General features: G+C 47.6%; 1 protein-coding gene and 1 long non-coding RNA gene across 2 annotated transcripts in view; one reads left to right on the top strand and one right to left on the bottom strand.

Moving 5' to 3' along the window:
• The window catches only part of LOC139789130 (uncharacterized), a 331076-nt gene that overhangs the window by 1135 nt on the left and 303424 nt on the right, over positions 1–26517 (top strand). Inside the window, exon 2 of the long non-coding RNA XR_011723050.1 lies at positions 70–99. This is a non-coding gene — a long non-coding RNA (uncharacterized lncRNA). The remainder of the gene's footprint in view (positions 1–69; positions 100–26517) is intronic.
• On the bottom strand, positions 5283–8697 carry LOC139789152 (olfactory receptor 4B13-like). Its single transcript, XM_071729677.1, has 3 exons — positions 8634–8697; positions 6000–6109; positions 5283–5369 (listed from the first exon to the last, which is right to left on the bottom strand). The coding sequence occupies exons 1-3, from the start codon at positions 8695–8697 to the stop codon at positions 5283–5285; spliced, it is 261 nt and encodes an 86-aa protein (XP_071585778.1).

Consider the following 26517-nt stretch of genomic DNA (forward strand, 5'->3'; position numbering starts at 1 on the left):
GTATTTATTTGCGGATCCGGGGAACTCCCAGCTCTCGCTGGACAAAGAGTTCCGAGGGTTAAGGGAAAGGGTTAGGGTATTTATACAGTAAAAGGGGAGGTTGCAACATCGTTACATTCTCAGTTCTTGCTGACTTCATTATATTGTTACAAGGCAATATCAGACTCTATCCATAGCCTTCTTATTTGTTGGTGGTGACATCCTTTATGTTCCATAACTTCCTTCTTATCCATTGGTGGTGACCTTCTTGTGAAGATGTTCACATTCTTTGGTGCCCAGCTGGCGCCTAAATGGTCTTGGCCGTGTCTTGTTTTAAGAACAAGACCTACACTTTTAATTATCTTTGAGACAGAAGCTAATCTCGTTCTGGCCTTGTGTTTGGTTACATTGTTCTAGTGGAAAATTACATATCTCAGCTGCTTTGTTCACTTCTTTCTCAGTTTAACCCTAAATTTTACTGGTTATGAATACTAACATATTACAAGTTTTAATTCTACATAAAGTAGATTCACACAAACAGCTTGGCCTGCCCTCCTCTCCTTACAGGAGTTGATCCTGTCAGGATCTTTCTCTTTTTCAAGACCTCCTGAGGAGACCTCTGGGTCATTATCACTTGGAGAATGCTGCTAGAACCTCTCCTCTGAAGTACAAAGTAATGAAATATTCCCTTTCAAATAAGAGTGCAACGGTGCACTTTGAAATCTTCCTCCTTAAATCCACCAGGAAAAAAAAGAACAACTCCAGGGAGCTCTATAGGTCTTGAAGACATGAAGAAAAATGCAAAATGGTAAAGAATGCCTTTGGCCTTTTGAGGCTAATTAAATGAGCTTCAGATAGTGAGTGAAGAATGAAAAAAAATCTCTGATAAAGTCAAAGTCAGAAGCAAAACCCAAAATACCTTCAAGCACTGATGGGCCCCACTGAGCCTGCCAGAAACTCCCCATGGCTTTGTTAGAGCAGATCCCTGGAGGCCATGATTGCAGGAGGCAAAGGCCCTGTGCTGGTGGCTGTAATGCTGAGAAAACCCTTTGGTTTTTTGAATGCAGAAGAAAGGCCAAGCCCTGACCCCAGGCCCTGGGAAGGCAGATCCTGAGAGCCTCAAGAGAAAGCTTCCTCTCAGGAGTCTTGGTGGCCAAGGACACTTCTATGGCCAAGGGGACAATTGTTGGAGCAGTTTTTGGAAGAAAATGGATATGTGAGCAATCCTGACTTCTTAGCATTAGCCAGAGCGAGCCAAGGGTCTTGAGGTCCAGCTGAAAAGTTATTAAAAATAATCTACGTGCAAAAGATAAGGAGGTTGGCAGCAGAAAAGGAGAATAACAGGATGGGAAAACATTGCATAAACAGCATATAATAAATTGTATTTAACCAGTTTGATAATGTCCTGTGGCATATGAAAAAATGTGTTGTACCAATTAGAAATATGCTTTATTATCAGCCTGAATGTGTATAAAAGGGCTACCGGTATTCTCAATAAACGGCAATACTTTGATTATATTTATCTGCGTGTTGTCCACTGATCTCCTGCAGATAATGACCTCGCTCCTTGACAGAGCCCTTGGCCACCTCTCTCTCAGCTGGGCAGACCCAGCTGATGGTGCTCACTGCCACTGACCACCTCCATCAAAAGCACCACCTAGATGTTCCCTTCCTGCATCCCAGCTCCTGCTCCAGAAGGGCTCACAGACATCCTGGGTCACGTTTCACACACAAGTGCTTGACTTGACCCAGGGCATCTCTGAGTCAATGGCCAACCCTGTGCCTGCTTTAGGAAGTCATGACTGAGGCCATCAGTGGAGATCCGAGCAGGAATCTCTGCAGGAAAGAGTTCTCTTCAACAGCTGAGAAAATCTGCCTTTCCAGACATGCTCAGCATTTTTTCCCCTGGAATTTTCATTGTTTTATTCATAGTTTTTAATTGAAAAAAAACCATCTGGATGTTCTAAAAAGCTGCTGACACTCATTCTGAGTATGACTGGTTTTGAACTACCACTGACCAAAGGAAAGTTCCTACCAATGATTCAAATGCAGAAAAATTGCTCAGAGGAGCTGAGGTATTTTTGGGGCTCTTCTGCCTCTCTTTCTCTTCTTCCCCTTCCTATTTCTGTCCTCAAAGAGCTCTTGGAGTGAAAGATTCCTTGAGTCACAGAATATTCCAGTCTGGAAGAGACCTCTGAGCATCATCTTAGTGCCCTGCTCAAGGCAGGCTGAACCAGGTGAGGTTTCTCAAGCGCTCCCCCAGCGTGGCTTCATCCACAAAGGGGCTGAGAGTGCTTTTTGTCCCACCCCATAGGGGGATTAAAAAGACAGTCACCATCATTGGATCAAGTTCTGGTCACAGAGGCACCACCACTGTCTGCCAGGAAGACTTTGAATCACTGATGGTACTTGACTCTCATCATCTCATGAAACTCCTACCCACACCATCCTCCAGGTCTTCAATAGAGACATCACCAGTCCGGGTATTAAGGGACACTGGTAGGAAACGTCAAATAGCTTTCTACTGGCCAAGTGCACCCCATGCCTTCCTTTCCCCTGTCCACTCTTAATGTAAACACTTTGAAAATAAAAAATATGTCTCTCGAATCAGTATTTTTTCTGCTCTTTTAAAACATACCAAACATACTCTCAATTAACAGATCTTTACCTCACTATATCATGCCTGCCAGACACCTAAAGATAAGAGTGCTTATCAGGTCGCCTCCTGGTACATGGCCCAGACAAAGACTATAAAATTAACAAAACAACAAAGACTGAAAGATAAGAATAAATAAAAGAGAAATTCTTGGGATGGCAAAAGTCTGTGTCATCTTTAGCAAGTCTGTGTACCAGTGATTTATGAAAAGACCACTTTTTTGCTGTATAAAAACTCCAAGAGGAAAGGAGAAGACGTGGCTCTCTCTACGCCCCCCCCTTCTCTCGCCACTTCGGCTTCAGCTATGGGACAGCAACAGTGGAAGAAAGGAAAAGCAGAGAACATCAACCAAGCAGGAACGACGGATCCTATGCCCCCCCATTCAGCCAGAGGCCAGGGTCGGCAGAGGGTGATAAAACTTCGTTGTTCTCTTATTTTCTTTCCTTTTTTTAACAACTCTCTCCCCAAAGTGACTAATTTATGTAAATTCTCTCCTCTTGTAAATTTGAGGCATCACGAGGGCCAAGCTATGCTTCCAGCTTCCGGCTGCCTGCCCTTCCTGCCTTTCCTGCTTCCCTTCCTTCACCCGGCATCCTGGAAGGATTCCGTCTGTTCGTCTGCCTGTGCTCCTGATCCCTGCCAGCCCATATCTGTGTGTTCTTGCCTCCAGTTCCCGACTGCTGCCGACTCCAGGTGTCCAGCCTGGACTTTCCCATGAGAGTTATTGGGGGGAAGGAAAGTGTTATCAATTTTCCTGTATATTTGTATATTTGTATATATTTAGTAATTTTTCCTATTTATCATTACTGTTTCATTAAAGTTGTGTAGTTTAGTTTCCCACCCGGAAGTCTCTCTCCCTTATTCCCTCTCCCTTCCTTATCAGGGAGGAGAGAGAGATTAATAGAGAGCGTATGTTACTTGGTTTAATTGCCGGGCCAGTGTTAAACTGTGACACCTCATAATTTGCTTAAATCATAAAGCCTGTTATTTTTGTAAATTCATGCAATGTCTATGAGTAGTGGCTGATTTTTCCTCACAATCAAAATATAAAATAATAGCTCGGATTGTAACAACTCAGAGATTTCTGATTCTTTTTCATCCTTCATCTGCCTGGAGTGCCCTGCAGGAGCATTGGCCCCATCAGCATTCCAGTGAGAGGTGATACTGACCAGCAGGTAATGTTCCCCATTCCCCTTCCTGTCCTTCATGGCTGACAGAAATGCCCCTATCCAAGGTGCTGTTGCCTTCTCAGGACAGACCTTCCAGTCCATGACTCTTACATGGAAGGTCACAGCAAGCCCAGCACTGGACAAGATGTGGCCACCAGCAGGAAACACTCAAAGGTGCCAAATGTTAATAAAATAGCACTGAGGCCACTGTGGGCAGAAATAGTGGCCAGCAGCTGGGACAGGCTGGTGGACCTTGGCTGAAGGAAGCACAGCCCAGTGATGCATTCAGGTGGCTTCCCAGGGGAACTTAGTGTCTAGATGAAGTGACCTGAGGACACGGTCTGTGCCACTGACCTTCATGGCACCCCTGGGAAGAGCTGGTGGGGTTTGTGCTCCCACAGAGCCTTGTCCCTGTTGAGCACCTCTGGGCTGGTGTGGCCACCCATCCCTGCACCCTGTCCCCAGGCTGCCCCCTGCCCCGAGCTGGGGGTGCTGCTCTGCAGAGCACGGGGCTGGGGTGCCCAGGGCTGACTCTGTTCATGGGCTGTGCTGGTCAAGCTGGGAGGCAGACCCAGCTGATGGTGCTCACTGCCACTGACCACCTCCCACAAAAACTCTTGGGTAGTCATGGAGGGTGCTCAGAGGTGCCCTGCCTGATTCCAGTGCCGTGGGCTGTGTTTCTGCAAAGACATTCACCATCCCTGAGGGCTCTGGACACCAAAGAAGTTACAAAGGAACCAGCCCTAAGTCCCAAAAGCCCCAGATAGGACCATGATGGTATCACAAGGACCCACAGAGAAAGCAGCACAGCAACAATCTCTGCAGAGTCGACTCCTTGGGCAGCTCAATGAGAGCAACTGTGGAAAAAGAGATGAGATCAGGAGATCCCCTGTGATGATGGAAGAGCTGTTCTGGAGGCCATCTCTGTCACAGCATTGCCCGTGCCCTGTCCCTGCCTGCAGGAACAGGACTATCACACCGCAGGTCTGTGACCAAGCTGCCAGAGCACTCAGGCCTTACCCAAGGGTGCAGAAGGAGACTGTGGAGGTGGAAAGTGGACAGCTTGGAAAAGATCAAGTGCTGGTGCTCCCAGGCAGTGCGTTGTACCTGGACTCTTTCCCCTCCACTTCTGCACACAGGCACTGCCCTGCACCTCAAGAGAGGGTCTCAAAGGAAGATCCTCAAGCAAATAAGACACTGGAAGGATCTTTATTCTGTTTAAACACAGAGAGAGAGCAAAGCTCCTAACTGACACAGTCTCTAGGTAAGAAAACTAAAATAGAGAGACACATAATGAGAAAGGGCACATTCCTATTTGGGCAATATTTTGAAAGGGAAAACAGAAAATAATTAAACCAAATCACCAGTATCTACAACCAAACCCAATAATAAAATCCCTGAAGACTGGTTCGGTTTGTAATGAGTTATTTTAGGAGAGAACTGTAGATTAAGTCACTTATTTTAATTCGTTTGAAAACTCATCCAGACATCAGTTTCTTCAGACCATTCTTGAGATCCTGGCTCCTCATGCTGTAGATGAGGGGGTTCACTGCTGGAGGAATCACCTAGTCCAGATATAACACCACCAGGTCCAGGGATGGGGAGGAGATGGAGGGGGGCTTCAGGTAGGCAAAAACTGCTGTGGTGATGAACATAGAGACCACAGAGAGATGAGCGAGGCATGTGGAAAAGGCTTTGTGCCATCCCTGATCAGAGGAGATCCTCAATATTGCCCTGAAGATCTCCACATATGACACCACTATGAAAACAAAACACCCAAATGCTGAAGAGGCACAGACAACAGTAAGCCAAAAATTCCTGAGGTAGGAGTGTGAGCAGGAGAGCTTGAGGATCTGGGGGATTTCAAAGAAGAACTGGTCCAGGGCATTGCCCTGGCAGAGGGGCAGTGAAAATGTATTGGCCGTGTGCAGCAGAGCAGTGAGAAACCCAGTTCCCCAGGAAGCTGCTGCCATGTCGTTACAAGCTCTGCTGCCAAGAAAGGTCCTGTAGGGCAGGGGTTTGCAGATGGCCATGTAGTGGTCATAGGACATGACAGTGAGAAGATATAGCTCAGCTGACATCAAAAAGACAAAGATGAAGAGCTGTGCAGCACATCCCCTGTAGGAGATGTCCCTGTTGTCCCAGAGGGAATTGGCCATGGCTTTGGGCAGAGTGGTGGAGATGGATCCCAGGTCAAGGAGGGAGAGGCTGAGGAGGAAGAAGTACATGGGAGTGTGGAGGTGTTGGTCACAGGCGATGGTGGTGATGATGAGGCCGTTGCCCAGGAGGGCAGCCAGGTAGATGCCTAGGAAGAGCCAGAAGTGCAAGAGCTGCAGCTCCCAGCTGTCTGCAAATGCCAGGAGGAGGAACTGGGTGATGGACCTGCTGTTGGACATAAGCTTCTTTTCACCATGGAGCACCGATCAAAGGAAAATTAGCAAAGTTAAGGGAAACATGTCTGGAACATCAAAGACAATTTCTATATCTTCCTTTCCTGGTACACAATCACACACTTTTCTATCAGATCTTCCTTCAGCTCTATGGTTGGATCTCTGACTGCTGCTGGCTGACTTTGTAGTGAGGAGCAGAAGCCCTGCAGCTGTGAGCCCAAAGGATCTGGGTGACAGGGACAAGCACTAGTGATGAAATTTGTCATATCAAAATACTCCAAAAAAAAAGAAAAAAAAAGGGGGACATCAGCATATGAATTCTAAGAGTTGTAGAACCGAAGTGGCAGAAGGCAGTCTCATAGAGGTGTGGGTTTTTATTTCAGCTCCCCCCATCTCTCCTGGGGAATGTTCTTGGATGTCTCAAACCCTCATCATTTCTGCTGCACTCAGGGAGAACAGAGCAAGGCAAGAGGATTACCTGTGGATTACCTGTGGTAAAACATTATGGTCTACTTGGCAAATAGATTATATAGGACCCTTCCAAAGGTCAGGAAATAAACAGTATGTTATTGCAATTGTAGAAGTTATCTCTGGATTAATTCGTGCAGAGGCTTATGCAAAAGCAAGTGGGGAAAAAATGGTTTCTTTCCTGAAAAAGGTATTTGGAATTTTGCCTAAACCTAGCAGTATTCATTCTAATAATGGTACTCATTTCACTTCCCACCTGGTCCAACAATGGGCAAAAAGTGTAAATATTAACTGGGCATTTCATATTCCCTATCATCCGCAAGGAAATGGCATTGTTGAACGAACAAATGGGTTACTTAAAAAACTAATTAGACTTCAGGAAGGTAAATGGGAGAGACTCAATTATGCTATTGACACAGTCAATAATAGGTGGGGTGTGAACAGGTGTCCCAGAATGACAGCATTCTTTCCCCTGTCGCCTAATCAAGATAACAACACTGAGAAGCAGCCTCCCAGGAACTTCAGAGGGATTTTGCAGCCTGGCCAAGCTGTTTGTTTGAATTTGTCTAACACAGGTAGAATTAAACTCATTTTGCAAAATCCACTGAATTCTAACACATGGGTGGCAACTGACATGTATGATAAACAGCACAAAATTAGCACAAACTGGATAATCTGTGTGGAATAAGGTTTAAGTTCTCTTTTTCCCTGTGTACTCTACACCAATGGTTTCTTTTTGGTCCTTTGTGTAATTAGGCTTTTATGTATTGAGACAGAATGAGGTTGAATTATTGTAACTGCAGACTTCAGCAGTCCTAGGACATCAAAATAAACACCCCTGGTGTACAGTCTCAGACTTGGCTACTCTGAAAGAAATTACTGACAGTTGGGAGGCTAGCCACCTCTGTAGCCTAGGCAAAGTAATTTATAACATCATGATTTTGTTTATGACTGCTCCTGGTTTGCTGTTACCTGTAATACATTTTATTGGTGATATAATATCAGATGTAATTTGTATGTGTATGAAATGGGCTTATGTTATATACTTGTGATTATTGCATTGTATCTTATTTTATAATCATTATTATCATTCTTATAATTTTTATTACTATTGCTATTGTTATTAGTTCTCATGTATAATCAACATTTTCTCCTAATTAATTGCTAAGATTCTGTAAACATCAATATTTTATCTTTCTTTCTATACATGTTGTAAATGTCACTATCTGAGACAGTTGCTTTGTACATGCACATACCTTATTCATATTAAGTTGATACTTTGTAACTTTTTATATATGCTCTCTGCAGACCTTTTATACTTTACATGTCAGACAGCACCAGCAGAGGAAAAAAAAGGTGGAGAACAGCAGCCAAGCAGGAATGGCGGGTCCTACGCTGCCACCCCCCCTAGCCAGAGACCTGGGCTGGCTGACGGTGATAAACCTTCATTGCTCTCTTGTTTTTCTTTCCTTTTCTTAACAACTCTCTCCCCAAAGCTACTAATTTATGTAAAATCTCTCCTCTTGTAAACTTGTTTTTTTTCTTTTAAAGGTGGTGTTGTTGTTTCCTTTTCCCTTGGCGTGACATTTCTTTCTTCTGCTCTCCACTCCAGACATCCCCATCTGCACTTTGGGCCATTATTTCTTTCCCAAGCTGTTCTCCACTGTGAAGAAAAGCTCCACCATGCCCAAACCCACCCTTCAGGCACTCCCAGGACACCCCTCTACTGCCCAAAGTCTCCACACCACTGATCCTTGACCCATCAACCTCTGCAGTCGTGGCATGGGCTTGGGGCCTCAAAATCCCATCAGTGGAGAGCTCTGGGAACTTTCCATGGTAACTGAGGTTTCTGAAGATAACAATAAAATCACAGAATTTTTTGTTGGAAGCGACTTTTAAAGGTGATCCAGTCCAATCCCCCTGCAGTAAGCAGGGAAACCCTTAACTAGATAAGGTTGCTCAGAGCCTCACCAAGACTCACCTTGAATATCTCCAGGGATGAAGCCTCAACCACCTCCCTTGGCAACATCTTCATGCCCTCATGGTAAAGAACTTTTTCCTAACATCCAATGCAAATCTACTCCTCTTGAACGTAAACCCATTGCCACTCATCCTGTCACGCCAGGCCCTTGAAAAAAGTTCCTCTCTATCATTTCTGCAGGGCCCCTTCAGTGCTGGAAGGTCTCCCCAGAGCCTTCTTTTATCCAGGCTTAACACGCCCAGCTCCCTCAGCCTGTCTTCTCAGGAGAGGTGTTCCAGCCCCATGATCATTTTCGTGGCCCTCCTCTGGACCCACTCCATCAGGTCCATGTCCTTCCTCTATTGAGGGCTCCAGAGCTGGATGCAGTACACCAGGTGAGGGTTTCCAAAGCAAAGTGTCAGAATCCCCTCTCTCAGTCTGCTGGATACTCTTCTTTTGATGCAGCCCAGGATGCAATTGCACTTTTGGCCTTCTGCAAGCATGCACTGTTGGCTCATGTCCAGCTTTCCATCCACCAGCACCCCCACATTCTTTTCTGCAGTGCTGCTTTCTAAAACCTCATCCTCCAGCCTGTACTGATGGTGAGGACTGTTATGATTCAGGTGCTGTACCCTGCACTTGGTCTTGTTGAACCTCAGGAAGATCACCTGGGCCCACCTCTCCATTTTGTCCAGGTCATTATTATGAATACTGCTGATGCTCAGCGCACATCTTGCTGCATGATTTTGTTACGTGAGACGAATCTCGCCGTGGGCGCAAGCTCGGTTCGCGAACAGAGTCAATCGAGCTAGTGTTGGTTCGGGTCAGTATCAGAGAGCTAACTTCGGTCCGCCTGGCTCTGGAGCCTCTTCCGGAAAACCACACCTCTTCCGGGCCCATCACCCGGCAAGTCCTGGCACCTGCTGCCTACAATTTTTATCTGGCTTTCCCCGTTTTGTATCTCATTCTCAGTGCTGAGGGTACAGTAATTTGCAACTCCTTTCTGCCCGATAGCAAACCTGAGGAGGGTTCATCCTAGAACATGTGTATGCATCGATACAAAATCATCCGAGTTTCAACTATAGCAAGCTTAGAATTCTCAAGCTGAATTAATCTGCCTGTTTTCTCACTTTCATGAACATCCTCCTGCTTCAAAGCAGCAGAGACTCAGCAAGCAGCTTCTATCAAGGCAAGTACCCACAATATCCTAATTCTTTCCTTTGGGGGATGGTGCAACACACGTGTTACAGTCAGTACCATACAGGAAATCTAGGGAGGTTTTCCTATGCCTCTACTCTGCCCTGTTGAGACCACACCTGGAGTACTGGATCCTGTTGTTGCCTGTCTTTATACATAGGCACAATCACTTCCCTACTCCTGCTGGCCATGCTATTCCTGATACAAGCCAGGATGTTGGTGGCCTTCTTGACCACCTGGGCACACAGCTGGATGATACTCAGCTGGCTGTCGACCAGCTCTGAATTAAAAAATAATTTTTGTTGCTAGGGACATCTCATTGTCATATAGTCCAACTCCCCTGCAGTCAGCAGGGACACCCTCAACTAGATCAGGTTGCCCAGAGCCTCCTCAAGCCTCACCTTGAATATCTCCAGGGATGAGGCCTCGACCACCTCCCTAGACATCATGTTCCTTTTTTTCTACTGCCCTTATGGTAAAGAACTTCCTCCTAACATACAATCCAAATCTACTCCTCTCTAACTTCAACCTATTGCCCCTCATCCTATCACTCCAGGCCCTTGCAAACAGCCCCTTTCCAGCATTCCCTTCAGTGCTGGAAGGTCTCTCCAGAGCCTTCTTTTCTCCAGGCTGAACACTCTCATCTCCCTCAGCCTGTCTTTTTAGGAGAGGTGTTCCAGCCCCATGATCATTTTTGTGGCCCTCCTCTGGAAACCACTCCATCAGGTCCATGTCCTTCCTCTATTGAGGGCTCCAGAGCTGGATGCAGTACTCCAGGTGAGGTTTTACCAAAGCAAAGTGGCAGAATCCCCTCTCTCAGTCTGTTGGACACTCTTCTTTTGATGGAGCCCAGGATGCAATTGCCCTTCTGGCCTTCTGCATGCATGCACTGTTGGCTCATGTCCAGCTTTCCATCCACCAGCACCCCCAAGCCACAATATATGAATAATTTCCTTTGGGGAATGATGCAACACAATTGTGCTACAGTCAGCACCACACAGGAGATCTAGGGATGTTTTCCTACCCCTCTACTCTTCCCTGATGAGACCACACCTGGAATACTGGATCCTGTTGGTGCCTGTCTTTATACATGGTCACAATCACTTCCCTACTCTTGCTGGACTTGTCATTCCTGATAAAAGCCAGGATGTTGGTGGCCTTCTTGAACACCTGGACACACAGCTGGCTGATACTCAGCTGGCTGTCGACCAGCTCTCACTGTGTCTGATGCTTTGGATGGGATTAAAAGTAAGTTCCATGGGGACATGGGAAGGTTTGGCTTCAGTTGAGTGGGAGGTGTCCCAATCCACACATGCAGGGGGTTGGAACAAGATGATCTTCAACCCTTCCAACCAAACCCATTCCATGATTCCATGATTCTGTGACACGATTCCAGAGAGTTCCAGGCCTCTGCATCTCCACAGCCACCACCAGGGCTTTGTGATGCGGTGTCTGATGCCTGGACACTATTGTCATGGGGGTCTCCATGGTGATCATGGGGATATATAAGGGGTGTGGACATTTGGAGAGTTCATTAGCAGTTGAGCACCTCTCTCAGGAGGCATTAGCTGCCCTGGGTGACCATGGAACATCTGCGTCAGAAAATGCCCAAGATGTCCATGGAGAAGGAGGTGGAAGCCTGCTCCCAGCACTCCACAAGACACCAAGGTCAGTGAATGAAGGAAGGGCCAGTAGAGAAGTTCCCATGCAGCCTGTGGGGAGAGGGCAGCTGTCCCGTGCAGCTCATGGAGGAGCACGGAGGACGGATGTAGATCTGCAGCCCTGGAACAACCCACACCAGGGTAATGTTTGTTTTTAACTGAAATACATACAATTTTAGGAATAAAAGGAAGATTTGAGCAATGTGAGCATGGCTGGGGAAAGGGGAAGGAACTTTTGTCTCCCTGTGTCTAGATTTCATTCTTTTCCTTTCCAGCAGTGATGTTCCATGCCAGCTGTGCAGTTGAGTTTCCAGCCCCTCAGTCTCTCTCCTTTCTCCTCTCTCCTTTCCCCAGAGGGGAAGGTGTCTCTGCTCCAGCACTGCTCTCCCCTCAGGGACTGCTCTCAGCTGCCCCTCTCCTATGCCCTGCAGCTCTCAGAGCTGTTCTTTCCCCTGCTTGACGATGTTGATGGCAGAGGCACTGTGGCTGCCATGAGAGCTGTGTTTGGATTGTCTCTGTACTTGAAATGCTCGAGTAGCGCAGTTGGCAAAAGCTCTGGTGTTTGAGGAACTGATTCTGAGGTTTTCCTCCCCAAACTCCGCTGGTTCTGTTCAGGCAGAGTTTCTGGTGGGTGTAGGAAACAGGTGCCAGGAATTGCCAGGTAATGAGCCAGGCCGGTGCCCAGTCTCACCTGTGCCCAATTAGGGCTGGCCCCACTGGGCATGCCCAAGACCTAGGGCCAATAAAAGGTGAGGCTGGGGGTAGCCAGGTAGCTCATTCTTGAGTAAGATTGGTGTTAAGCTTGTTGCGGTTAGTCCTCGCTGCTAACTCAGATCACAAATAGCTCCTGTCTCCAGCTTCGGCATTGAGCTTGTGCTCTCGACGATGTTCAGTTCCAGCAACAGGTAGGTGCTCAGTCCTGCTGCCAGGGAGCCTGAGGAGGGTGGGCCATGGTTGTTTCTGCCTGGCTGTAGACTCCAGGAGCTGTCACAGCTCTTGAGAGGAGCATTACTGCTCCTTGCCTGTCAGGAGGGATGCTTCATGAGCTCTCCTGAAACCTCTGTGACACCATGGGTCATGAGACAGGATGCCTTGAGCAGCCTACAGTAAGGCTTCTGTCAGTTGTCTCCTGAAAAATTGGATTTACAAGTGGATTTTTAAAGGGGATTAAATGAGTTGGTGAGAGCTCAGTAGAAAAGAATCTGTCTGAAAAGCCCCAGAACATCTTCTTTACTTGCTTGCTTGATTTCTTGTGAATCAGTAGTTTTACAGATATGAAAGCAGTAGTTTTAAGAAACATATGCAATGGTTTCAGAGAAATAGAAATAGTAGAAATGTATAAGCAATAGTTTAAAGGAGTCTAATGGAAATTTAAAAATATAGGTAGACACATGTATGGCAAGGGTGTATGTGATAATGGAATGTAATTACTATGGAAAACTTATCCATGAGAGGAGGTTAAGGGATATCTCAAGGTTGCCAAAGTTTGCAGAAGTGTCAAAACTGAGCTAAACTAATTAGGGGGGTTTGCACTGCCAGAAAAGGAAGAAAAGTGCTGTAGGTCATCCAAAGGGCACAGTGAGGAAAACTAAGATAACGAAGGAATGACCACCAAGACCACCTGGAGACTGTAATGTGCATACAGAAAAGGGTGGCAACCTATCTTGATGAATTGTCAGAAAAGTTATGAATATTTTAATCATTTCTTGTAAAATATACAAATCTGTATATCACACCTGTATAAGAAACTATTTAACAAACCAATGTCAGTGTGTACATTACGAGAAGTGATCCCCTGTGGTCTCTGCACTGCAATAACGAATACCTTGCTTAATAGTCTCACAGACTATTGAGTTTTTATCCTACTTTCTTGGCATCACTTACTTATTTCTTGCTTTTTGATTGTTTGCTTGCTTGCTCTCTCCCTTTCCTCTTTTTCCATTTCCCTTTTTCTTTCTTTTGCCATTCTCTCACCTTTTTTTCCATTAGAGGATCACAGTTTTCCAAGATAAGCTCTCAGAGGATTTTTCCTCCAATTCCTAAGCAGCTTGAGAGCATTGCAATTGATGCTGTGTCCACAAGATGTATCTTGTTTTGCAGTGCTCTTAGTCTTCTGGAACCCTGGGCTGTGACCAGAAGAGAAGTCCCGCTTCCCATTCTCTTCTTTGCATGGTAACCATCATCCTCCTTGCAGGAATTTTCGGTGTGGAGGATTTTCATGTGGCCCTTCCCTTAGCTGTACTTTTCCCTTAGGAGTGCTGACTGTGGGACTGCTTCATCAAAACCATTTCTCTCCTTACTCCTGTATATTGACCTCATCTCAGCACCCTGGTGCTTTGCCAACAACTCCCGTCCCTTCCATGCCATGGAACACTTCTCTTGGGTGGCTTCCAGGGCATAGAATCGTAGAATGTCATTGTGGAAGGGACCTTAAGGACTATCTGGCGCAAACCTTCTCATATTGTTTATATGAGATGTCTCAGCAATGAGTCTCGAGATGAGACTTAAAAATGAGACTTAAATCCACCACTTCCCCTGGGAGACCATTCCAATGTCTGACTGTCCTCATGTGGAAAAACTTACTTTTTGTGTCCAATGGGAATGTCCCAAGGAGCAACTTGTGCCCATTTCCCCTTGTCCTATCCATGTGACTCCTTGAACATCGTGAGTCTCCATATTCTCTGTAGCCACTTTTCAGTACTGGAACATAATAAGGTCTCCCCTGTGTCTTCTCTTTTCAAGGATGAAAAAAACAAGCTTTCTCATCCTCTTCTCATCAGGCAGGTACTCCAGTCCTCTGATCATCCTCGTGGCTCTTCTCTGGACCCTCTCCAGCTGTCCACATCCTTTTTGTAGAGCAGAGAACAAAACTATATGCAGTACTCCAGGTGTTCTCAGCAGTACCCCAAACTCCACACTGATGAGGTCACTGCAGTCAAGTCTGTCATTAACCAGGATATCACAGAGTAGGTTTTCCTGGTTAGTGAGCAGTAAGTCCAGCTGTGCCTCATTCCTGTATGGCACACCCAACATTCGTGTGAGGAAGCAGTCTTCTGCACATTCCAGGAACTTGACTGATGTCAGGTGAGCTGCAGTTGTGTTCTTCCAGCAAACGTCTAGGTAGTTGAAGTCTCTGCTCCTAGTCACTTGCTGCAGGGGTGGGTAAGGACTGCCTTGTAAACAGCAGATAAAAGGTATGTTCATTAGATTTTAAGGCTATGGGGGACCCATAACTCATTGAGAACTGTCACGGTTTAACACTGGCCCGGCAATTAAACCGAGTAACAGACGCTCTCTATTAATCTCTCTCTCCTCCCTTATAAGAAAGGAGAGAGAATAAGGGAGAGAGACTTATGGGTTGGAAACTAAACTACACAACTTTAATGAAACAGTAATGATAAATCAGAAAAATTAATAAATATATACAAATATACAAGAAAATGGATACCACATTCCTCCCCCCTTTCCCCCAATAGCTCTCACGTCACCACCGAGGCTGCAGGGCAGCCCTGGTAAAGTTCAGGCTGGACTCCTGGAGTCAGCAGCAGTCGGGAACTGGAGGCAGGAACACACAGATAAGGGCTGGCACTGATCAGGAGCACAGGCAGGCAAACGGACGGGATCCTTCCAGGGTGCCGGTGAAGGAAAGGGAAGCAGGAAAGGCAGGAAGGGCAGGCAGCCGGAAGCTGGAAGCAGGAAATCTGGCTTGGCCCTCGTGATCCCTCAAATTTATACTGAGGATGACGTATATGGGATGGAATACCCTGTTTGGTCAATTCTGGCATCATTCTTGTCTGTTCCTCCCCAAAGGAGGGATACAGGTGGGACCTCTTTATGTTTTCTTCAGAGCTGAGCAGTGTCCTTGGCTCTGCATACCAGTCTCTAGCAGTAACTATAAACATCAAGTGTTATCAGTCCTAGAAGCACACACTGTCTGAGAAACTTGCTCTTAATTTCAGCAAGTGCAGCTACTTACAAGAGACTTAGCTAAAAGCAAAAGTACAAGACAGAAAATCACCTTTATCCTGGCCCAAACCAGGACAAGAACACATGCAGGGTAGAGGCTGCCGAGAGACTGCACTGAGACATATGAGAAAAGGGTGATTGCTAAGACACGAGGGACCTGTTGATGACTGTGTAAGAGGCAGGAGAAGGGTGAGAAGGAACAACCAGCTGGTAGTGTAGTGGTTAACATTCAGTGCTTTCACTGCCTTGGCCTGGGTTTGATTCCTGGTCAGGGAACCATGGTGTGGTAATGTAATTGAACTGACATCTAACCCTAGGTATTTGGAACTTCGTTTGTCATTGTTGCTTTTATGTTAAATGTTAGTAGTGAGCTTGTGAATGAATGAGACACAAGGTGTAAGGTGTGTGAAATTACTGAAAGTGTATGTATGTTACCCCTTTCATCCCGAGAATGAATGATATCTGATGTACAATCTGAAGTGTAGAAACTCTGAAAAAAGTTTTATACAGGGAATTGGATTTCCCTAAGTGTAAACTTTGGTTTAATTGGGACAATCAGTGGTCAAAGACCAAAGTTATAACATTTTTTGTGGATGAACAAAGTGAGTGTTTGGGAATAGATTGGCAACTCCGTACTCCATATAACCCACAATGAAGCAACCAAGTGGAGACTATGAAACATTTGATCAAATTGCAAATTGTAAAATTAGTCCAGGAAGCCAACCTGTCCTGGCCCCAGTTGTTATCTTTGGCACTCTTGAGTATAAGAACCAAACCCACAGCTAAGGAAGGGCTAAGTACATTTGAAATAATGTACAGGAGACCTTAAATTGAGCAGGCAGGAACATAGACTCAATTTGGGGAGGAAAAAATAACTGATTATCTAATAAGTTTACAGAAACATCTGTGGGAAATTGAGAAATTTGTTCTGGGAACTAGAGCCCGAGGTCTCTATGGGCCCATACATGTTAAACCTGGTGATTATGTATATGTTAGATCTCTTTCAGATTCTCCCTTGGAGCCTAAATGGCAAGGTCTACTCCAGGCCCTGCTCACTATGCATACCGCTGTAAAGATTAAAGAACAATCAGCTTGGATACATCATGTGAAAATAAAGAAAGCTCCTAAACTGAAATGGGAGACTATCTTGTTCTGGCCTCACAAAATTTGCATTAAAAAACAATAGTCAAGATTTTTCAAATCTTGTTGAGTTTTCAATCAGGCATTGAATGATTATGAGCAGGAGGCTGGTCAGGAAAGTGAGAAAACAAGCAGATTAATTCAGCTTGAGAATTCTAAGGTAGATAAAGCTGAAAACCAGATGATTTTGTATTGATGCAAACATATGTTCTAGGATGAACCCTACTCAGGTATGCAATGGGGCAGAAAGAGTCTGCAAATTACTGTACTATCATCACTGAGAATAAGATACAAATTTGGGAAAGCCAGACAAAAATCCTGCAGCCAGATCTGTGCTGTGCATCGGAAGTTTTCATAATATTGACCTGGACAAACTGGAGAGGTAGAACCAGGTGAACTTCCTGAGGTTCAAGACCAAATCCATGGTGCAGCTGGAGGGAGCTGCTGGCAAGTGGGCAGTGCTGCAAAGAGACACCTCTGGGCAGGAGCAGCTCCTCTGCATAGCGCAGCAGGGCTGAGGGAACTGCCAGGGTATCTTGGGGAGATGAGCAAGGCAGAGAGAGCTTCAAGGTGGTGAAGATGGAGGGGATGACTGCCAGCTCAGTGGAGGAGAACGTTCATAGCTTCTTACATGATGAGTGTCTGGTGCAGTGCAGTGCTGGTGCAATTCCTGGAGACATCTCCTAAAGCTGCAGAGCCACAGCTGATGGAAGCTGTAAGGGGGGAGGGGGCTGGAGGTGGGGAATTGTGAAGAGGAGTGGGGGGGTGTGTGCAGGCAGGGGTGCCCAGGGCTGTCCTTCAGAGGAGGGTCCTGAAGCCCAGGGGCTGTGTGGTAGAGCAGGGATTCTGCTGCCTGCCAGGGGCAGCTCTCAGGCTGCCTGGGGAACTCCCTATGGTGCTCTGGGGAGAAGCTGTGGCTGGCAGGAATGAAGCCCATCAGGACATGGCAGGGTCCTTCTGCACTCAGGATGGTGCTGCCTGGCTCAGCTCACAGCTCCACATCACCCCAGGACAGTGCAGAGGCTCCTTTGGAAGCAGTGCAGAGGCAGCATTTCCCTGCCTGAAATGCAGTCCGTGCTCGGAGTTCTCCACTCCTTGTTGGATGGATAGTCTGCAGGACATGGAAAGCTCTTTCTGCATTCTGCAGGAGGCACAGGGACCCCAGTTCTCCTTAGCCCTTGTCTCTATTGCTCCTGAGCACCTGCACAGCCAAAGATGCCCCTGTACAGGTCCTGCTGCTACCAGGAGGGGTCTGCAGGGCAGAGCTGAGCACTCAGGGGGTGGGATGGGGGCTGTGAGCACTGACAGGGAGGAGAGCTGGGGACAGAGAAAGAGCTGCAGGCAGCAGAGATGGGCAGGGATTGATAGGGAGCTGCTGCCCTGAAGATGATGGCAGGGGGGATTTCTGCACCTCCCAGCCATCCCCTGCAGAGCTGCTGCCCTCCCCAGAGCTAAACCCTGGTATCTGTCACACAGCACAGATGTTCTTCCCCTTCTTTTTGCTGGGCTGGAGGGTGAAGATATGAGTGCAGCTCAGACACTGATGCTGCAATTCCTTTCCTGCCACTGTGTCCATGGAGGAAAAGCATCCGAATCGCCTGAGATTTTGGGCTGTGGGGACTGCAGGGTGTGGGGCTAGGGGCAGCCCACCCTCCCATCAGGATACCCCATCTTTAGGGTCTTTCTGCAGCTGAGAGCAGGACTGATGGACAGAGCAGGTGTGCTCACTCTGGACTAAGGGACAATCCCTTTGCCCCTCAGCACCCTCAGGGTTTCACTTGCAGAGCACCAGAAATTACAGGGGTTCTGCATTAAAATTTTTTTCATGTGTGTGGGAGACACTCTAACAGACCAATCCACCCTGAATCCCTTCTGCGGTGCTCTGCAGGCTGGTTGTGCATTGGTGTGACAATGCTGAAAAGCTCTTGGATCTCAAGAGTGGATTAAATCTGAGATCTCCCCTGTTCCTTTTTACCAATTGCTCTTCAACAGCACTTACCCCTCCCACTTCTTTATGGGCATTCAGCCAGGATCAGCCAGGGTGTTTAAAGGGACATGCCAAAGGTGTTCATGAAACAGGAGAATCAGTTTGTGTGTAGGAGAAATCTAGTAATGTTTATTTAAGGAACACTGCCCTAACTTCTCCCTTTATTTTCTTCCACTGATAGGTCTATATCCCTAGAGGCATACAATGTCTAACAGTAGCTCCATCACCCAGTTCCTTCTCCTGGCATTTGCAGACAGGCGGGAGCTGCAGCTCTTCTTGGGCATCTATCTGGCTGCCCTCCTGGGCAACAGTCTCATCATCACCACCACACCCCCATGTACTTCTTCCTCCTCAACCTCTCCCTCCTCGACCTGGGATCCATCTCCACCACTCTGCCCAAAACCATGGCCAATTCCCTCTGGGACAAAAGGGACATCTCCTACAAGGGATGTGCTGCACAGCTCTTGTTCTTTTTATTCTTCATTTCAGCTGAGTACTGTCTCCTAACCATCATGTCCTATAACCACTACGTGGCCATCTGCAAACCCCTGCACTACAGGACCCTCCTGGTCAGCAGAGCTTGTGTCCACATGGCAGCAGCTGCCTGGGGCACTGGATTTCTCACTGCTCTCTGCACACGGCCAATGCATTTTCACTGCCCCTCTGCCAGGGCAATGCCCTGGACCAGTTCTTCTCTGAAATCCCTGAGATCCTCAAGCTCTTCTGCTCACACTCCTACCTCAGGGAACTTGGGCTTAGTGTGGTCAGTTCCTGTTTGGATTTTGGCTGGTTTGTTTTCACAGTGGTGTCATATGTGGAGATCTTCAGGGCCGTGTGGAGGATCCCCTCTTAGCAGGGAAGGCACAAAGCCTTTTCCACGTGCCTCCCTCACCTGGCTGTGGTCTCCCTGTTCATCAGTACCGCCATCTTTGCCTACCTGAAGCCCCTCTTCCCCATCCCTGGACCTGGTGGTGTCATTTCTGTACTCAGTGGTTCCTTCAGCAGTGAACCCCCTCATCTACAGAACAAGGAACCAGGAGCTCAAGGGTGCTGTGTGGAAATTCACAACAGGATTTTTTTCTCAATTAATAAAATACTCAAATTATCATGCATATAATTGATAATGTATCTCATATCATTTATGATATCTTAACAACAGACTCAGCCTTCTTTATGGAGTTGGGGGTGGTGGAGGTGTTTTCTCTCTTTTACATATCATAATGATGTGCACAAAGAAATCTCATTGTTCATACAATTTCCAGATCCATATCTTCCTTTCTGCTGTTAAACAAACGGGTCCTGGAAAGGTTTTTTAAATAACATCTATGTTCTCTGGGCATTTTAATAAATAAAGGATCCATCAGTGAAATCTTTACCTTATGTCCTTTTTCTGAGACTTCCACTGGTGTTAGGGTTTGATCTAGCCACACTTTGAGTCCTCTGAGAAGGAGTTTAGAAAGTAAAGATGTTCACTCTGACCCCCCTGACTCAACGGGAGGGCCTTCCTCATTCTTTTCCCTGATCCCTGAACAAATCACTCCAACCCTGTCCTGACTCCATTTCCACTGTCCCTCTGGAAATCAGTGCCTCAGATCCCTGTGTCAGCCACTCTTATTTTAACCCCTACACGTCCCTTCCACATCGTAATAGAGCAATCCTTGACATAAAATACTATTAAGTCACAACTTCTATATTAAACTTACTTTTTCCTGGTATCTTTGTCACATGAAAAATGTCAGGATGACTGGGACAGAATTCCATGTTTGTGTTGAAGAGACTTCAGATCATGGAACAGATCCTCTTGGAAACCATACCAAAATGTATGGAGGAGAGGGAGGTGATCTGAGGCAGCTAACACGGCTTTACAAAGGGCAGTCAGAGCCTCACCAACCTCCTGGTCTTCTGCCATGGAGTAATTGCAGCACTGGATAAGGGAAGAGCTGCAGACATCATCTACCAAGATTTGATATGATCCCCTAAAACATTCTCATTGCTAAATTGGAGGGAGATGTGTTTGATGGATGACAGTTGGATTGACAAGGAAATGGCTAGATGACTTCATGCAGACAGTAATGGTCAATGGATCAGTGTCCAGGGGCATGCTATTAATGAAGGATGTCCCTTCTGATTTTAAAGATATCTTCTAAATAGAACTGGATGTTGCCAGTACTAATGAACATCATCACCAGTGACAGGGATGGTGGGATCAAGTGATTCCTCAGCAAGTTTGCAGATGACACCAAGCTCAGGGGCACGGTTGATTCACATGATGGGAAGGGATGACAACCAGAGGAACCTGGACAGGTTTGAGTAGTAGGTCTGTGCAAACCTCATGAAGTACAACAAGGCCAAGTGCAAGGTCCTGCACCTGGGAGGAGGGCTGTGAGCACTGACAGGGAGGAGAGCTGGGGACAGAGAAAGAGCTGCAGGCAGCAGAGATGGGCAGGGATTGATAGGGAGCTGCTGCCCTGAAGATGATGGCAGGGGGGATTCCTCCACCTCCCAGCCCTCCCCTGCAGAGCTGCTGCCCTCCCTAGAGCTAAACCCTGGTATCTGTCACACAGCACAGTCCCCCAGCCTTTCAGATCATGGGCACTGAATTCTGAGTATTCTTCCAGCAGCCCCCATACCAGAGAGGAGAAATGCTGGAGTTTCTGCCTGTGTCTCCCTGTCCCAACTCTCTTGGCAGCAGAACTTTGTCATCTTTCCCTCTTGCCCCTGATGCTCCCCTTGTTCTCCCCCTTCTTTTTGATGGGCTGGGGGCTGAGGATTTGAGTGCAGCTCATGCACTGATGCTGCTGGTCCTATCCTGCCGCTGTGTACATGGAGGAAAAGCATTCAAAGCACCTGAGATTTGGGGCTGTGGGGAATGCAGGGTGTGGGGCTGGGGGTCAGCCCACCCTCCTGTGAGGATACCCCATCTTTAGGGTCTTTGACTGTTTCTGCAGCTGAGAGTAGGACTGATGGACAGAGTGGCTGTCCTCACTCTGCACTAAGGGACAGTCCCTTTGCCTCTCAGCACCCCCAGGGTTTCACTTGAAGAGCACCAGAAATTCCAGGGGTTCTGCATTTAATTTTTTCTCATGCGTGTAGGAGAAACTGGACCAGAATAAACCACCTTGAATCCCTTCCGCTCTGCTCTGCCAGCTGGAGGATTGGGGGTGACAATGCTGAAAAGCTCTTGTGTAGTGAAAAGAGGCAACCAGGTGCCACTAATTGCCAGGTAGTGGGCATGAGCTTGTGTTAAGCCCACCTGTGCCTGATTAGGGCAGGCCCCTACTGCACATGAGCAGGACTGGGGGGCCAATAAAAGGTAAGAATAGGAGCACAGGTGGAGGTCACTCCTGACCAAGGGAACCGTTAGGGTGAGGCTCAAACCTATGGCCTCAGCATTGCTCAGGTTTGCTGTGTGAGCGCCCTAGCCGGCTGCGCCACCTGAGCCTCACTCGAATGGTGAAGAGCTCTAGTGGTGCAACCAAGTTAGTGCGGTGCTGAGACAAAGCTCCAGTGGCCCAATCAGGTTAGCGTGGTGCTCTCAGAAGTAGTAAAAAGCAACTAATCTCTCTGCTGGCTTGTTAAGGAGTGACCTCCGCCTGTCCTCTAGCCTTACCTTTTATTGGCCCCCCAGTCCTGCTCATGCGCAGTAGGGGCCTGCCCTAATCAGGCACAGGTGGGCTTAACACAAGCTCATGCCCACTACCTGGCAATTAGTGGCACCTGGTTGCCTCTTTTCACTACACTCTTGGATCTCAAGAGGCAATTGAATCTGAGATACACCTTCTGTTCCTTTTTACCAATTACTGTATGGCAGCACTTACCCCTCCTCCTCCTTTATGGACATTCAGTCAGCAGCAATCAGAATGTTTGAAAAGTATATGCAAAAGGTGTTCACGAAAGGGGAGAAGCTGTTTGTGTGTCTCTAGGACAAATATAATAATGCTTTTTTTAAGGAACATTGCCTGAACTTCTCCCTTTTTTTCTTCCTCTGGCAGGTCTATATCCCTAGAGTCATCAGATGTCCAGCAGTAGCTCCATCACCCAGTTCCTCCTCCTGGCATTTCAGACAGGCGGGAGCTGCAGCTCTTGCACTTCTGGCTCTTCCTGGGCATCTACCTGGCTGCCCTCCTGGGCGACGGCCTCATCATCACCACCATTGCCTTTGACCACCACCTCCACACCCCCATGTACTTCTTCCTCCTCAACCTCTCCCTCCTCGACCTGGGATTCATCTTCACTGCTCTACCCAAAGCCATGGCTAATTCCCTCTGGGACAACAGGGACATCTAGAAAGGGTGTGCTGCACAGCTCTTCTTTTTATTCTTCATTTCAGCTGAGTTTTATCTTTTCATGGTAATGTCCTACGACTGCTATGTGGCCATCTGCAAACCCCTGCACTATGGGACCCTCCTGGGTAGCAGAGCTTGTGTCCACATGGCAGCAGGTGCCTGGGACACTGGGTTTCTCAATGCTCTGCTGCTCACAGTCAATACATTTTCCCTGCCCCTCTGCCAGGGCAATGCCCTGGACCAGTTCAGTTCTTCTTTGAAATCCCCCAGGTCCTCAAGCTCTCCTGCTCACACTCCTACCTCAGGGAAATTTGGGTTGTTCTTATTGGTTCCTGTTTAGGATTTGGCTGTTTTGTTTTCATAGTGGTGTCATATGTGGAGATCTTCAGGGCCATGCTGAGGATCCCCACTGAGCACAGACAGCACAAAGCCTTTTCCATGTGCCTCCCTCAGCTGGCCATGGTCTCCCTGTTCATCAGCACTGCCATGTTTGCCCACCTGAATCCCTCCTCCATCTCTTCCCCATCCCTGGACCTGGTGGTGTCATTTCTGTACTCGGTCGTTCCTCGAGCAGTGAACCCCCTCATCTACAGCATGAGGAACCAGGTGCTCAAGAGTGCCCTGAAGAAACTGATGACTTGAGCATTTTCAAAATCATTAAAAAAGGTCAATTTCTTCTGCAATTCTCCCCTAATGTAACTTACTACAATCCCAGCCAGTCTTCAGGGTTTTTTTAGTTGCTTTGGTTGTTAATATGGGGTTTTTAATTTGTTTTTTTCTTCTCTATTTTTTCCTTTCAAATCACTGCTCAGACAGAAATGTCATTATTTGTACCATTTCTCATTATGTGTCTCTCCAGATTTTGTTTGACCCAGAGACTTTCATAGAGAAGCTGTGCTCTCTCAGTGTGTTTAAAGAGAATAAAGAACCTTCCAGTCAATGTTTGCCTGAGGCCCTTCCTTTGAGACACTCTCTGGAGCTGCAGGGCAGCGCCTGTGTGCAGAGGTGGAGGGGAAAGAGTCCTGGAACAACAGCACTGCCCAGAAGCACCAGTGCTTGGCCTTTTCCAAGCTGTCCACTTTCCACCTCCACAGTCTCCTGCACCATGACGAGCTCTAGTGGTGCAACCAAGTTAGTGCGGTGCTGAGACAAAGCTCCAGTGGCCCAATCAGGTTAGCACAATGCTCCAAAAGTAGCTGATCTCTCTGCTGGCTTGCTCAGGCGTGAGCTTTATTGGCCCCCTAATCATGCTCATGCGCAGTAGGGGCCCACCCTAAACAGGCACAGGTGGGCTTAACACAAGCTCATGCCCACTACCTGGCAATTAGTGGCACCTGGTTGCCTCATTTCACTACACTGCGGTGTGACAGTCCTGTGCCCGCAGACAGGGAAAGGGCACAGGCACTGCTGTGACAGAGCTGGCCTCCAGAACAGCCCTTCCATCATCACAGGGGATCTCCTCAGCTCAGCTCTTCTTCCACACTTGCTCCCAAAAGCTGCCCAAGGAGTCGACTCTGCAGAGATTGTTGCTGTGCTACTTTCTCTGTGGGCTCCCTGTGATGCCATCATGGTCCTAGTGGGGGGTTTTGGGGACTTAGGGCTGGTTCCTTTGTCACTTCTTTTGTGTCCAGAGCCCTCAGGGATGGTGAATCAGGCAGGGCACCTCTGAGCACCCGCTATGGCCACCAAAGAGCTTGTGTGAGAGGTGGTCAGTGGCAGTGAGCACCATCAGCTGGGTCTGCCTCCCAGCTTGACCAGCACAGCCCATGAACAGAGTCAGCCCTGGGCACCCCAGCCCCGCGCTCTGCAGAGCAGCACCCCCAGCTCGGGGCGGGGGGCAGCCTGGGGACAGGTTGCAGGGATGGGTGGCCACGCCAGCCCAGAGGTTCTCAGCAGGTAGAAGGCTCTGTGGGAGCACAAACCCCACCAGCTCTTCCCAGGGGTGCCTGAAGGTCAGTGGCACAGACCGTGTCCTCAGGTCACTTCACCTGGACACTAAGGTCCCCTGGGAAGCCACCTGAATGCATCACTGGGCTGTGCTTCCTTCAGCCAAGGTCCACCAGCCTGTCCCAGCTGCTGGCCACTATTTCTGCCCACAGTGGCCTCAGTGCTATTTTATTAACATTTGGCACCTTTGAGTGTTTCCTGCTGGTGGCCACATCTTGTCTTCAGTGCTGGGCTTGCTGTGACCTTCCATGTAAGATTCATGGACTGGAAGGTCTGTCCTGAGAAGGCGTCTGCATCTTGGATAGGGGCATCTCTATCTGCCATGAAGGACAGGAATGGGGATGGAGAGAATTACCTGCTGGTCACCTTCACCTCAGTCCTTGGGATGGTGATGGGACCAATGCTCCTGCAGGCCACTCCAGGCAGCTGAAGGAAAAAAAGGGATTGCTGAACCACATTGTGCAGGGGAAAGAATGGCTTAGGGTGCACCTGGCCTTCAGTAAGCCCTTTGACATGGTCTACCACTGTCCCTTCGTGGCCAGATTGGTGATGTCTTTGTTGAAGTCCCAGGGGATGGTGTGGGTGGGAAGTTCATGCCATGATGAGGGTCAAGTGCTATCAGTGATTGAAAGGCCTCCTGGCTGACAGTGATGGTGCCTCAGTGACCAGCACTTGATTCAGTGATGATTCCTCTCTTTATAATGCCCTGTGGGTTGGGACAAAAGGCACTTTCAGCCCCTTTGTGGATGAAGCCACGCTGGTGGAGACCTTGAGAAACCTCCTCTGGTTCATCCCGCCTTGAGCAGGGCACTCAGACAAGATGATACTCAGGGGCATCCTGGGGTGCATTAGAATGGAAGTGGCTAGTAGGTTGAGAGAGGTTCTCCTCCTCCTCTACTCTGCCCTGGTGAGGCCACATCTGGAATATTGTGTCCAGTTCTCTGCCCCTCAGTTCCAGAAGTACATGGAACTGATTGAACGACTCCAGGGCAAACAATCAAGATGATTAAGAGAATGGAATATCTTCTTTATGAGGAAAGACTGATAGAGCTGGGGCTCTTCAGGTTTGAGAAGAGGAGAATGAAGGGAGACATCATTAGTGTTTACAAATACACAAAGGGAAAGAGCCAGGAGGATGGTGCCAGGCTCTTCTCAGTTATGCCCAATGATAAGACAAGAGGAAACAGACAGAAGCTTGAGCATAGGAGGTTTCATATAAACACAAGGAGAGTTTGTTTCTTTGCTGTGAGGGTGACAGAGCACTGGCACAGGCTGCTCAGGGAGGTGGTGGAGTCTCCTTCTCTGGGGACTTTCAAAACCCACCTGGAAGTGTTCCTAGGTGACCTCCTGTAGGTGACCCTGTTCTGGCAGGGGAGTTGGACTCAATGATCTTTCGAGGTCCCTTCCAACTCCTGACTTTCTGTGAGTCTGTGATTCTACCCAGTGATCAAGATTGTGACCAAAATAAGTTGTGGGGAGTGCTCCTTCCCATCACTCTCATCTCTCTTGCAGGTATCTTGCAGGACTGTATCAAGGCCAGGCTGTCGCCCACATGGGATACTTTTTTTGCTAAATGACAACCAGGTTTTCTCTAATTCTTACTGCTTCACTGTTATGTGAGCCCTATTTTTATTCTGTGCCTCTCCCTCCTTCACTTTTATGTGATTTTCCCACAATGTGATATTTTCCATAACTATTACTTCTTTCAGTA

The sequence above is a fragment of the Heliangelus exortis genome, chromosome W, assembly GCF_036169615.1.
Source record: "Heliangelus exortis chromosome W, bHelExo1.hap1, whole genome shotgun sequence".
Classification (NCBI taxonomy): Eukaryota; Metazoa; Chordata; class Aves; order Apodiformes; family Trochilidae; genus Heliangelus; species Heliangelus exortis.